This window comes from Plecotus auritus (assembly GCF_963455305.1).
Source record: "Plecotus auritus genome assembly, chromosome: 8".
Taxonomy (NCBI): Eukaryota; Metazoa; Chordata; class Mammalia; order Chiroptera; family Vespertilionidae; genus Plecotus; species Plecotus auritus.
The window spans coordinates 43,541,458-43,556,347 of record NC_137782.1 but is presented as its reverse complement, the minus strand read 5'-3'; the positions used below and the strand labels follow the sequence as shown (position 1 = coordinate 43,556,347).

Genomic DNA, 14,890 nt, shown 5'->3' with positions numbered 1-14,890 from the left:
TTTAATTTTTTAAATCCTCATGTGAGAATATGTTTGACTCATTTTAGAGAGAGGGGATGATATGGGGTGAGAGAGACACACAGAGAGAGAAACATTGATTGGTTGCCCCCTGTATGTGCCCCCACCAGGGATCAAAGCTGTAACCTAGGTATGTGCCCTGACCAGGAATTGAACTGACAGCTTTTCGGTGCATGGAAAGATGCCCAACCTGGCCATACCGGCCAGGGCTTATTTTCCTTTTAAAAGACTTGTTTCTTCAGTTTAGCAAATACTGATGGCGATGCTCTTAGAGGAAGGAGAGGTGTGGCTCACCAACTCAAGGATTCATTGGAGAAGCAAGTTCACTTATTCAATTCGTTATGGGTTATGGCCCCTCCCAAACTGCAGGGGGTGGAGGTAGGGACTCAGCTGGGAGAGGTGTGAGGAGAGCTGCCTGCCCGGGACTGGGCCCTCTGCAGGGACTGTCCTTCCCCTGGCCACTGACCAGCCCAGGGGACTTGGTGGCTGAGGAATCGAGAGGAGAGAGTCCCACAGCCACACTGCAGCTTCCAAGTCCACACGACAAATTCCATTGGGTGTTGGGTGAGATTAGAAATAGTAACTTTTCTGATGGAAACCTAATGTGGGTGTTTTCACTGGGTCTCAAGCTGGGATAGGCCACTGCCCACCGGCCACGCCCATCACAGCTGCCACTTGTGCCTTAGTGAGGTCTGTATCGCTTTGTTCTGGAGGTTTCTCAGCTGTTCCATTGTGGCTCTGTTGGCCTTAAGTGACCCCTAGTGCACATGTCATTTTGAAGGCCAGGACCTGCGGGTGGGCACACAGGGCAGGCAGCAGTGGCCTCCTCTCTCCCGGGGCGCACTGCTGAGTCACCACCCTGGGAAATGGCCTCCTTTGGACCACAGCTTCATCCGGTCCGGGACCCAGTGGGACAGCATGTGCTCTGCCAACCTAGGACACAGCAGGCAAGCCCCACGTCTCACACCTCCTGGCACAGGGCCCTCTCTGCCAGCACACAGCCGTGCTGTCCACCGCCCGGCCTCTTTCCTGAGCTGGGCACCCCCTCCTCACCTGATCTCACCTGTGGAGACACAGGGAAGGTGCTGGGAGCTTGTGTGAGCCCACACCCTGCTTGGAGACACCTCCCATCTCTCTTTAGAATGTGAAAAAGGGACTTTGGTTTCTGAAGTGTTGAAAGCTCAGCAGAAGCCAGGGCACCAGCTTCCCCTGTGACAGGTCAGTGTGGCCTCAGGGAGTGGGGATGCTGGCAGGGCCTCTGGTGTTTGCGACGACACTGCCCAGCCAGAGTCCCCACCTGTCTCTGCGGTCACTGGGGACATCTGCAGGGTGTTCCTCTCATCAGGGGCATCGGAAGGGCAGAGGCGTACATTTGAGGACTCAGGGGATGGAGCTCTTAGTGGGGAGCAGACTGCTCAACCCACAGGGACAGCATGGTCCTGGTTTTACCACCATGTGGATTCATGTTTACAGCTCAGATCAACTACCAATACACCAACACCAACAACCCATGTCCATGGACACCGTTCCTATGGAAACACTGGAGTGAAAGTAGTCTTGGCATCTCATAATTCAAAGAACTAAGCAACAGAGTGTCAGAGATATTTTGTCTGTGGAAAGATTATTATATGCACATGTGTGCAAATACACCCATACAAATGTATGCACACATTAGCACACTTGCACATGCAACCACACATATGCACAAACACGCACACACATGCACACAGTGCACACCTGCATACACGTGCACACACATGTGCATGCACACATGCACCCCCCCACGCACACTTGCACACACACACATGCTTACACATCACGTATTCAGCAGCAGCCTAGAGGCAGAACTTCTCACTAGTCAAGAGCTTGGGCCTCAGGACACATGGTCAAGGTACAGGACCTTGTGAATATAACAGTTTGCAGAGGTTGTCTTAGGGACAGAAGGGGACAGAGATTCAGGGTGAATTGGTGTCCCCCAAACACTCCCATCACTTGCAGATGCCACAGGCTAGGCCCCAGTGACCTCATCATCCTCAGGAAAATGAGCCTCAAAGCAGAAAATCAAGCAAAGGAAGAAAACAGCACATGCATATAATTAAATACCAAGTTTGTACAAAGACAGTTATAGGTCTCGATGGGTTTCTGAGGGAGGTCCCACATCTGGGTGTAGACAGTGAGCAGGGCCTCTACCCACAGGCACCCCTTTCACCATCATGCAGGTGGCAGTTCACGGGCTGTTCTATTGTTGGAGCCGCAGGACCAATGAGGTAATTCTAGCTCCACTGTTTGAGCAATGAATTGGCGGACATTTTCTAATGATTTCAGTAGAATTTTGCCTTGATTTTTGCACAGGACTGAGCTGTGTAAGATGCTATCAGCGGAAGCAGGGAGGCGGTACTTTCTGTCCTTCCCCATGACCCTGTAGGCCTGCACTTGCCCCTCCAGTGGGACAAGCTCATCCTTACAGCTCTGACCTGGAGACCTGGGTCCCCCCTGGAAGGAGCCCAGGGGTTCTGGAAAGAGCAGGGGCGCCCTCTATTGGGGACTTCTCTCCTGTCAGCATAACTGAGGGAGACCCAAGGCTTCCATTCACCTCACTGACCTGAACAGAGCCATGACTGGGGAACTGGGAGGGGCAGGGCGGGGACATGACACTGCCTTTTCTGCCTGGTTTTCAAATGACAAGAACAGTGTCTGTCACATATTGGGTGTGAGCTTCAAAAAATGCCTGTGACGGGCCTACCTGCTTCCCCAAGGAGAACAACCTGCTTCCCCAAAGCTTGGACAACACCCTTAAAATGTTCTCTTCCTCTTTGGGTAGCCAGGCAAAGCCGCTCTGGAGTGTCACTATCAGAAAACCAGTCACAGAAGGGATTTTAAACATGCCCTGGTGTGTCGTTTGCTTAGATCTGAAACAACCCTTCAGGGATTTTCCCAGGAAATGGAAAAGTAAACGAAACTCTAGAGAGCATTGATGAGAAAGTGGGGGCGCTGGCCCTCACAGGGCCAGGAGGAAGCGTGTCTGGTCTCCTTGTGCAACCTGTGGTTGGAGCACGTGGCCACGGCACCTGCGCCGGCCCTCCTCAGCCCGGCTGCACACTCTCTAAGGTCCCCAGTTTGGTTCTCAGGGGGGACTCTGACCGTGGAAGGTACAATACTGAGACCTGGAGGCCTGTGACCCGCAGCAATGAATCAGTAATAGACAATGGCCCCGGCTTCTTTCTCACAGCCCCTGATTCTCCTGACACGGGGGCAAAATGAATCGCAGGGGCTGGGACATTATTGTGAAAGGAATGCTGATGACCCGCGTGGCTCAGAGAACATCACGAAGGCCTGGTTCCCTATAACATTCAGGGGGTTTCTGTTTGGTCAAGAAAAGGCCTGTTGTCATTCTCAGTGACGTTTGTGGAACACTCCATAATTTAAAGAGAATTCGCACGTAGATTTTCCAAGACTACACAGGGAGGTGGGCAGCCAGGATTATTGAGCTCCTTTCCCGCGGTGGCTCAGCACCTGCAGACAGGGATTTCTCTGGCTTCCAGGGAAGCATGAGGCACAGGGACTATGAGGTTCAAAAGCAGATGCAGCAGCTCTGCGGGGCCTCACCGTCTGCACCGCTCAGGGTTGTTGGGCAGAGTGATGGAACCCACAAGGCATCTGGGCTATCTTGCTCAAGGTCACATGAAGTGAGGACATCGTCGGATCCTCCCACTTCCCCTCTGCTGTGACTCAACCTTAACCTAGTATGGGCTGTGCATGCCATGGAGGTGCCGTGGAGGTGGCTTGGCAGCTGTGGGTGCACTCATCCAGCTGATGTGAGCAGCTCGAAGCTCCAGGCATCGGGAAGTCACGGGAAATCAAACAGGCAGAGTCTGCTTATTCTTCCCAGGAAAAGACAAAGCTGAGTTTGTAATATGATTGGAATGCTTGCATTTCCATTGGTTTTCACATTCAACTCTAGGTAATAATTCTCCAAGTCGAATATGTATCTTTGGAGAAGGGGACAGAGGGCTACCTTTGAAAGAGCCATGGGACTTATATCATTTTCATCATGAAGGGAAGGCCTGTTGCAGGCCTTGTTCACATTACATGGTATTTATGTTACACATATGTGTATGTAGGTCATGCTCTTTTCCCCTTGGATAGACCAGGGGGATCCCAGGCTTCACCCCGCCCTGTTCTCACTGCTTCAGGAATACGAGGCAGATCTTTGGAGTGTCCGCCTACCTATGGGGTCCCAGATGAATCACTGCATGTCACTGTCATGAGGCCACAGTGGAGCCAAAAGCCTTCACGTGAAAACCACGTGAGAACCTGTCCATTCTGCCCTGGCAGCAGAAAGGACTACATGTAAAGGCAACTTTTGTCCCTGGGGCACCACGAACAAGCAGTTTTATAGGAAACAGTTACTTCCCAACACCTCGAGTCCAGTCGTTCTTTGTAGTTAAAATAACCACCATAGTAACTAGGCTTTGGGCCAATTTCACTTCCTCATTAGGGATTTTTATGGGCAGTGTTCGGCTTTCCAATGCCCGCACACAAGAACTAGCAACTTCTAGAAATATCGTACAGAGTGGAAAATCAGGGAAATCCACGCAAAATAAAATAAAACAAGCTAGCAGCAGGTGGGCACGGATCCCGGGCCCCAGGCGGTCAGGACGGGAGAGGATTGTGAGGTGAGGAAGGGCTCGCCTCCTGAGAGTCGCACTGCCAATAAGGACAGCAGATTCACAGGTCGCCCAGGTTACTAGAGAAACTAAACCTTCCGGTGACAGTGCATTTGCACATGGCCATCCTATGAAACCACTGCTCCCAGTCAGTGTGTCACCTACCAAATACGTCGCTGTCCTCTGAGGGCTCACGGGAGAGTTCTCGGAGGTTCCTCTTTTTCTCAAACTCCCCTCTGGAGGCTTCACCCTCCTGGAAAACAAAACAAGTGTTTTATCATCAAAATAATTTACCGCGCTTCTGTCCTCATGATTCTGGAGCCGAAGGCCACATCCCCATGTCCGTCCTTGGGTCCGGAACAGTCCCAGTTCCATTGCTCAGTCCTGGCTCAGGCAGATTTACTATAAAGGATCCCAAGCTCCCACTCCTTTTCTCGGCCCTAGCACGAGGCCTTCTCCTGTTCCAGGGCATATATTTTCATACAAAAGAAACTGAATATCATCCCCGATAAAGTAATGAGCTGACCCTCACCCCAACCCTGTTTTTCTAACATACTGACCGAGTTGAAAACATTTCTCAGTGTTGCTGGGGATGTGGGACAGACAGGGACCCTCCTGGGAGCTGGGACAGACAGCCACAGCCATCCTTAGAGAACAAGCCACAAAAACCTGCTGTGCCCCCGCCTGGAGCTCCCCTCTGCTGCCTCTGGAGCCTGGAGAAGGCAGAGGTCTGGGAACTCTGACCCCACCCGGCCAGGTCCCCTCAGTGGCTTTCCTGTGCCCATTGTCCTTCCTGACCCGCTACCCCGGAGATCTGCCATGGTCACAGACACCCTGTGTCTTTATTCCTTTCTCCCTGTGACATTGAGCGTTTGTTAAGAATGGGGATCTTGCCTTATGCATCTTTCTGTCCCCAAACCTCACAGTGCCTGGCACCCAGCATGTGCTGGACAGAAAACTGTTCAGTTTTATCCTATTTAAGAGTAGTTCAAAATAGACAATTTCTGTTTTGGCAGTGGACACTAAAGGTGGGTTAATAGACATGGTTTCATATCTACCTGTTTAATTTTAGAAGAGAGTGTAACTGGGAACAGAATTTCCTGATAGTTTCTTTCATCAGCTATACCTTCTTTCACATGTATTTGTTTCACATCTGGCTTCTATGATGATATCAGTCATATTCTTCACTAAGTACAAAATAATAGTTTTACTTGAGGACTAATTAATGATTATCATGTAGCTACCAGTATAATCACCAGTGGATGTAATTTTTTTGTGCTTCAGCATCTACCAGGTCACCCCTTCCAACCTATCGCGTCTTCCAATGAGAACTGGGAGTGTTTTTTCCTCCTTAGTGGTAAGTAATGGTGAGTCTCCGAGGGGAGGGCATTTCAGGTTCAGAGTGAAAGCTGGAAGTTAAAGCAAAGGATGGAGGTTGGTCATGGGCTTCCAGCTTCCCAGGTCCATGGCTCAGGCCGGAGAGGCAGAGGCACCTGCATCTTACCCCGCCCTGTGCAGATGTCTGTCCTGTAGCCACACAGCGTCCACCTAACCTAGAGCAGCATCAGGCGGGGCCCAGAGTGAAGGTGAGGGGCAGGACCTCAAGCTTCACTTCCACCTCGGGTTTTATCCCTCAATATCAGTGACGTGCACATGGTGGGTTGGACAGGGGAAGTACGTGTTGCCCTCGGAAATCTAGTGACTAATATCTGTTCAAACAAGAAGCTTGTTCCTGAGACCTGACACTGTTGCTATCCCACGAACATAAAAATATCCTTGTGACTAACACATTTTTAATAAGCAAAATGTCTATAAGCAAAACAAACAACACCAAGATGATGTGTGTCAAATGCAATGGAATTTTCCTGATAAAGAAATAAAAGCTTCCCACAAGTTGTAAACACTCAGGTATACAACCGAGGGCCTGACCCCATGACCCAGGAACCCCCAGAGTGTCATTGTCCCAAGTGTCCTCATTCCCAGATACTGTGGCTGCCAGTATCTACTAGGAAAATTCATTCGAAGCCATTATGGTTTTTCTCTTCAAAATGTTTGTGCCAATTTTCCCTGCCATCAGCCTAAGTATGTGAGGGCTGACCTAGTAAGAGTCCACTTACTTTTCCATAATCATTTTAGGGGAACATGCAATGAGAAAAAATTCTTATAATTAAGGTAGATTTAAAAATATTTTCTAATAGAGATGAAATTTATTATTCAATAGCATTGGCACAATAATCACTATAAATTAAGCAGTTTGCTGCATCCCCAGTACTTTATTTTTTACTCAACGGTTTTCATTCCTATGTGATGAACATGTCTTGTTTGGTTGATTCGTTCTTTGCTTAGAGGATGAGCCCTGGAGTAGCACAGCGTTCAAACCCCACCGCGTGTTTGGTGTCTGCCCCATCCCCCCTCCTTAGGCCTGTCTGGTGCCCCTCCTGTCACTACCCAGAGTGCAGTGCAGCCCTGTTCCACCCCACGACTCCTCAATGGGCCCAAGGCCTCTCCCTCCTGTGCATCTTGGGCGCAAGCTGAGCTCACAGCCTTTGTCATCTTCACTGGTTCCATGCACCGACCTGAACAGGAAACCATGGGATGGAATTTGTCGACTTTAGTGTTGGAAGGGTTTGTAAATTCTCTTTAAATAGAGGAGTGGATATTTCCTGCATTTCTTAAAAAAACAAAAACAAAAACACAACAACAGTGCCTTTCAAATGCCTCCTCTGGTATGGTCGGGACAATAAATGTTTTCTGCAAAGAGGCACTCAGAGCCCCCAGGCAGCCGGTGGGGTGTCCATCACAGCCAGGCGAGCATCTGCTCTCAGGGAGGACTTGCTTCCATCAGATCCAGAGGAAATCGAATTAGCTCAAACCAGAGATCCCAGCTGGACTGAACGGCCTCGGGAGAGGGGAGTCAGGCTCTTCCCACTGTTCTAGGGCATCAGGGGTCCCAAGGGAGAAGATCCAGTGAGTCGGGGACCCTGCCTGGGATGCAGGGGGTAGGGTCACCCTCCTTTTGCATGGCCTGTGTTTGGAGTCAAATCTCAGTTCTTTGACTCTCTGTGTGTGTGTGTGTGTGTGTGTGTGTGTGTGTGTGTGAGATAATAAAAACTCTTCTTACAATGTAGAGCTTATTACTCAGCATTTTTGGTTTGTTTCTTAAAAAACAGAATTATTCTTGCTGTAAGCTGGGTTTGGATAAGTAACAAAGGATTCTAGCAAAACATTGAAAGCTTTCGGGATCAAAATAAAGAACATGAAGAGACATGAAGACTGGGATCATGTGAACGGGCTCATTTTGAAGCCATGTCTCCCCTCACGCAGGATCAGGGCAGGACGGGGACATCCGTGCATGGGCAGCCATGGCCTGTGCAGCCCAGGCCTCTCGACATTGGCATTGGTGACGTTCTGGGCTGGGTCAGTCTTGGTCATGGTGTAGGCTGTCCTGTGTGTTGTGGGATGTTGAGCAGCATCTTTGATCTCTACCCATTGGAGGCGTGGTGCACCCTGCCACTGTGACAACTGGACGCTGGCAAATATCCCACCCGGGGTGGGGAAGGGACACCCTGGTTGAGAGCCACTGGTCTAGACAAAGGGAAGCATCAGAAAGGAAGCAAAACCTACAAATCCACTTATTCATGCACTTTTCTAAAAGACACATATAAGTCATCAAAACGCTACTTTTAAAAGAACAATTGGAGAACAGGGACAGCATGACAAGGATTAGAGACTGACTGAGGGTGAGAATCAGATGGAATTGAGTCATGAAAACCAGTGCTGCCTCTGTAATAGTTTCTCAGATGTGAGCCTTAGATATGCTCTTAAAGCACAAGCAACAGAAGACGTTCTTGGAGGCTGGACTTCAAATCAGAAACCGCCGTGCTTCAATGGACACCACCAAGAGCACGAAACAACCACTCAGAGAACCGGAGGACGTATTTGCAGATTGTGTGCCTGATAAAGGTCTAGTGCCCAGCATATGTAAAGTGCTCCTACAGCTCAACAGAGAAAAATAAACCACCCATTTCAAAACATGGGCAAAGAATCTGAACAGACATGTCTCCAAAGAAGATACACAAATGGCCAGTAAGCATGTGACAGATGCTCAACATCGTTATCCCTTAAGAAAATGCAAATGGAACCAGGCTGAGGTCCCACTTCACACCACTAGGCCAGTAAGCATGTGACAGATGCTCAACATCGTTATCCCTTAAGAAAATGCAAATGGAACCAGGCTGAGGTCCCACTTCACACCACTAGGGTGGGTACAATAAAAAAGACTGTAATAAGAATCATAGGCGAGGATGTGCGGAAGTCAAAACACTCATCAGCCAGTACGGTGGGGGACCATTGTGGAAACAGTCCGGTAGCCCGCAAAGTTCAGCCTAGAAGTACCATGTAACTCATCAAATCCACACCCAACTATATGCCCAAGAGAAATGAAAACATATGTCCACACAAAACATTACACATGGATGTTGTTAGTAGCATTCTTCATAATACCAACAAGTGGAAACAACTCAAATGTCCACCAAGTAATGAATGGGTAAATTCCTAGGATGGAATGTTACTCAGCAATGAAAAGGAATGAAGCACTGACGCGTGCTACAATGTGGATGAACACTGAGAACATGATGCTCCAGGAAAGAAGCCAGACACACAAAAAATCATATATGTGCATGATTACCCATATATGAAGTGTCCAAAACAGGCAAATCTATAGAGACTGCAAGCACATTAGTGGTTGAGTCAGGCTGGGGAGTCGGGTGGGGTGGGGGGTGGGTGGTGACCGTTAACGGGCAGGAGGGTTTCTCTGAGGGATGAACAAATGTTATAAAATTAGATTGCTGTGATGGTTGCATAATCCTATGAATATGCCAAAAACCCCACATTGATTTATACATTTTGCATGAGTACATCTTACGTTATGTGAATTCTATTTCAATAAAAGCCATTAAAAAACAGCAACATCTGCACTCAACAGCCAGGACCCAGTGGCTTTTGGCTGGGCATGTGTCTCAGGGGGCAATGACATGGAGGATCAGGGTCCTTCCCGCCCATGCTGGTGGCCAGACCTCTGTGGAGCCTGCGTGGGGCTCAGTGCCAAGGCCCAGGATTGGCTTTTGAAATGTGGGAAATTAAAATTTTGGAAGACTTTGACTCTTCTCTCTGATGGCTAGACTGGTTAATTCTACTTCTGGCTAGAGTGATGATCCTGAATGGATTTATAAATAAAGGCTGAGAAATTGCTTGCTACTCAACACTGAGGACCCCAGAAGAAAAGTACGAATCTCACAGAGCTGAGATTTCAACCCCGGGACTCCTTCCTCGACCTGTGTGTATGGTGTCAGAGGACACAGGAAGTGCCCTTGGTTACATGAAGTCGCTGCCCAGAGGCTCTGTGACTATAGATGAGTGACCATGTGTAAAGTGGGGAACAGGGTCCTGCCCCCAGCTAGCAGAGTCAAAGCCAGAAACCATCATTACTTATTTCACTACTATCCATCTTCTGACATTTTCCATGCTTTAGAGAAGGTGGAAATAAAAGCTTAAGTAAAAACAGGGTTTAATGTGTATACCAATGCAGTGAGGTTAAGAAGTAATAGAGAAGAATTTTGTAGAACTCTGATTGCACCTGCCTTTCGGTTTCCTCGCTCCAAATTTCGGGACAAACTTGCCTTGCAGGAGGAATGGTCCCTGGTCTGTGCAGACACCCTTCTTCAAAGCTGAGCTCTGCTACTGCTGTGATGGAAGGGGGAAGCCTCGGACAGAAACTTGCCCCGACTCGCTCTAGGAGCTGCTGAACCAAATCAGGCTAAAGTCTGTTTCCACTCTGCCAGCATCAAAACCAGTTTCCTGAACTTTAATAACCAACCAAATGCATCTCAAGAATTTCATACCTACAGGTGCAGATAGACGCCGGTCAGCAAGATCAATGTGAAGTGACCATTCTTCACTTCATCAAGAGTGTGAACATGATATTCCTACAAACGCACTAACTTGCAGGAGAAATTTTGCTTTTCAGGCCACAGACCTTCCCCTGGTTTCATAACTGACAATACAAGTAACTCAGATTATAGTTATTAGAAGATAGAAGCGTCAAAATATTTTGAAAAACCTGTTATGAAGCAGGCAACACAATCCGCCAGGTCATATGACAACTCAGTGATGCAGAGGAGGTGCATCCAAATGGGTTCCCTGTGATACTCAGGAAATGATCCTCCTGCGTCAAATGCTGAAGGAATTGTGACTTAGCACTCACACTCAGTTTCCCAGTCTTCAGTGTTGTTACAAACCCACGAAGAGAAACTTAAAGTCGCAAGGTTGATTTTCTTTTAAACATTGAAGCAATGATTAAAAGGCACGTGACACCATGTACCTAAACAGAGGAACCAAGTGCTTTGTATCCCGGCGGTGAAACGAGAAGGGCCTATGGCTCGTGGGAAGGAAGTGTTAACGCTCCTGGGATATTCTCCAAATACCACGTCCTATTTCCCTTTGAAATACATTGCAACAGACCGCTTTTCAAAAAGACTAAAACTGTCAGAAAATAGAAGAGAACAGCTAAAGATTTTACACTGCTTATTTTACTGGAAAAGTAGGGTTCTGGGCACCTTAGGGGTGATGTATATCCAGTGGGGCCACGCTGTCACTTGAACATACAGCTATTTAAATCTAAATCATTGAAATTAAATAGCATTAAGAATGTGGCTCCTCAGGTGGACCAGCCACACTCCATGTGCTTCCTGGTCAGGTATGTCTGATGACTACACATCGGGTGACACAGACAGAACATTCCCACCAGAACAGCCGTGTCTGCCTGGGGTGGGTGGAGGGTGGCGGGAGGCAGAACACAGCTGTGCCCTTTTACTGCACCTGGAGCTTGTGAAAGACAGTCTCCTGTTTTGCAACTGAAGTCGAGAGGAACCCTTTAGGGGTGTGTGTGAGGGAGACGGAGGTGGAGATAGAGATAGACAGAGAGATAACAGGAGGAGAAGAGAGTGAACCTGAGACTCCTGTAGGTACGGTACGATGGGAAGTCTGCGTGTACCTCGCAGTCTAAGAACTCGCCTCATTGTCTATCAGGGGTCCTCAGACTTTTAAACAGGGGCCAGTTCACTGTCCTCAGACGGTTGGAGGGCCGGACTATAGTTTAAAAAAAAACACACTATGAACAAATTCCTATGCGCACTGCGGGCCCGGGATGAGTCGGCTGCTAAGCAGGACAGGCAGCGGCACCCGGCGGGCCGGATAAATGTCCTTGGCGGGCCGCAGTTTGAGGACGCCTGGAGATGTTTCTCTACAGCGGGGTATCAGAGGAGGTCAGTACATGTCTGTGGGGAAATGCTTTCTACATTTCAGTTCCTTAAGCTCTTAAGTATAGATTATATGATTAACCTACATATTACCTGAGTTCTCAAATGAAAAAACCAAACTTGTTTACGGGACTTGCCTAAGAAAATGGAAATTATACAGATGGGTCTCCAACAACTGCCAACGCACTGCAATCAACTCAGAAATGTACAATTTTGGGGTGAATTTGGGGCTCAAAGGCACCATGGCCCCATCACACCATGCTCCAGGCTGGAGTCTGGGGGACTGGAAGGATTTCCATTTCTCAGTGATTCTGCTTTCCATTCTGTGACATTGTTACGGTGACAGCAGCTGGTTTAGCAGGAAGTGCAGGAGGAGAGTGAGGCAGGAGAGAACAGCGATGCTGGATTTGGGGTTGGGAAGGGCCTGGGTCTCAGTCCCACTGGTGCTCCTGTCCCAGCAGTGGGCGTGGACAGTACCTGCCTGGCTCAGCAGGCAGAGGGCTGGGAGCCACTCTTTGCTGACACTCCAAGGAACACAGGCCAAAGCCAAGAATCAGAACCAAGTGGAGGAGCTGATGCCTGTGAAACAGGCGGGAAATGGCGAGGGCTGCGCTGGAAACGCAAAGATGAATTCTGGCAGCTTAGAAGGATTCAGATGGAGTTTATTTCCACGTTTCCTGTCTAGCTGCATTTTGAAAACATTCCACAATAAGGGGGTGGGAAAGGCTGCGGAGGCCCCAGCACTGGGCGGCCGAGACCATGGTGGTCTGGAGTCCAGGCCCAGAGCTCGAGCTGTAGCGGCGGCCGAGCGCTGCCCTGGAATTGCTGGGGGCTGGAGGGTAACAGTCTACTGGTGTTAGCAGAAAGCCAGGAGCCACAGCACCCACTCAGAGGACTGAGGTAAAAATGCACCCCCAGGGTCTTGGAGCCCCTCATTCCTACCTTATGGGCCTTCTCCGTGCAGATCTCCCGCTTCCCCACGTGGTTCCCCATCCCGCACCGAGGAAGCTGCAGAGGCTGGAAGAAAAAGAGAAGGTATTAGCCTAAAGCTGGCACGTTTAGAATTCTTCGTGTCGTTTTTTCAATCATGACAGCATTCCTGTGAGATGTGCTGTATCCCTTTCCGAAGAGAGAAAACTAAAACCCCAAACTCAAGACACAACGAACATCTTATTAGTGGTCCCACGGAAATGGCTAGAATATAGGGGAGCTGCCGAGCTCAGTGCTGTTCAGTAACAAATACATGCCGGGGTGTTTCCTCATCTGTAAAATGATCAGGCCATCCCCAGCAATCTCGGGGGCTGTTTCTACACAAACCATCCATACAGAGGTGGACACAGCTCACAGTCAGGGGCCACGTTGGGAAACGACTGAGATGCACAGAGGTGCCTACAAGTGAAAGGTAAAATGTCTGTGCCCGCTGCCCAGGGAATTGTCTGCACAGAAACCTCAAGATCAGACCAACGGCGGCTTATCAGACAAGTATGCCAAGAATCTGCAGAATTTCCAGGGCAGATAAAGTTGGATTATTTTTTAAAAAGTGTGTATTTCTCGTTCATATTTCCTAACTCAAACACTAACAGCAAATTCACAGGTTTTGTTTTTTTCCCCAAAAAGGCACAAAACTGAGTAAGTTAGTCTAAACCAGGGGTGGGCAAACTTTTTGACTTGAGGGCCACAATGGGTTCTTAAACTGGACTGGAGGGCCGGAACAAAAGCATGGATAGAGTGTTTATGTGAACTAATATAAATTCAAAGTAAAGGAGCAGAGGGGAGAGCAAGAGAACCCTCCGCTCTTTCGGCTCCGCGGGCCGGATAGAACAGACGAACGGGCCGGATCCGGCCCGCGGGCCGTAGTTTGCTCATGGCTGGAGCCTATTCCAGCACACTTTGGGTCCCACCGCACCCCTGCACCTGCACTAACCCTGAGCTCCATCCACACACCTGCCCACCTGGTGCAGCGACCGGGCTTTTCGGGCAGTCACCCATGCAGTTTTCCATGATGCATTCTTTTAAAAAAAGGACACGTGGGTCCCATCCTCCTGCGGAACACAGAACAGTTTTCCTTCCAAGGTCACAAACATGAATCATTTCCTAAAAATGGGGGGGAGGGGTTTCTAAAATTTTCGTGTCTGAATGAAAGGCAGCGCGTCCCCTGAAGGCTGTCCTCTTCAGAAAGGAGGGAGCTGCCTGCTGGCATCTGAATTTTCCCAAAGGCGCCGTAGTCCTGGGGCCTCGTCGATACGAATGAAGGATGTGGATGTTCTTTTCAGAAGGACCTCAGTGGGCACACGGACGGTCCTCAAGACTGGAGAGAAAGAAGCCAGGACACCTGACAGTTCGCCTCCCAGTGTGTGGGGGCCCACGAGCCGGCACAGGAGGAAGCACACAGCCACCCCTCGACAGTGTGGAGATGAGCGCTGGGCAGGAGACGTCTCCAGAGAGAGCCTGCGCAGAGGGAGTTTTAAAGTGCTGGACTTCAAACAACTCAGATGAAAGCAGCGATAATGTGCCCGTAAATCAAAGACATGGTTCTAGTGGTGACAAATGCACTAGCTTTGAAGAATCATATGAATCCCTCATGTTTCACAAGGAGAGTGAAAAAAAACAACAATGCTTTAAAGTGTATGATTTTAAAAATGCAAGTACAGCTTTGCGGATCATTTCAGTATGAAATGGGAGTCTACCGTCTACCTTCCCCATTTATTTAAATTAGACAAAAACAACATTTTGGGGTGATGTCACTGAAGAGACTGAGGTTTGGGGCACATATACTCCTTTCCTTGATAGGAATGGGTACAGAAAGGGGAAGACAGACGTTATGTTGTCCTCATGGGGTCCAAGCTGTAGTCAGAGAGCATGAATGAGTGGACAGTACCTGTCACTCTT

General features: G+C 48.9%; 1 protein-coding gene across 4 annotated transcripts in view; it reads right to left on the bottom strand.

Moving 5' to 3' along the window:
* Positions 1–14,890, bottom strand: part of MBP (myelin basic protein) — an 81,739-nt gene that overhangs the window by 49,323 nt on the left and 17,526 nt on the right. For 3 of the 4 annotated variants that reach the window (XM_080684680.1, XM_080684677.1, XM_080684679.1), the window contains exons 2-3: positions 12,944–13,018; positions 4,851–4,938 (exon numbers count right to left, since the gene is read on the bottom strand). In XM_080684680.1, coding sequence (XP_080540806.1) covers positions 4,851–4,938; positions 12,944–12,994 — 139 coding nt within the window. In that variant the 5' untranslated portion in view covers positions 12,995–13,018. Of the gene's footprint in view, positions 1–4,850; positions 4,939–12,943; positions 13,019–14,890 lie in introns of those variants that run through there. The other variant, XM_080684678.1, reaches the window with a different exon arrangement.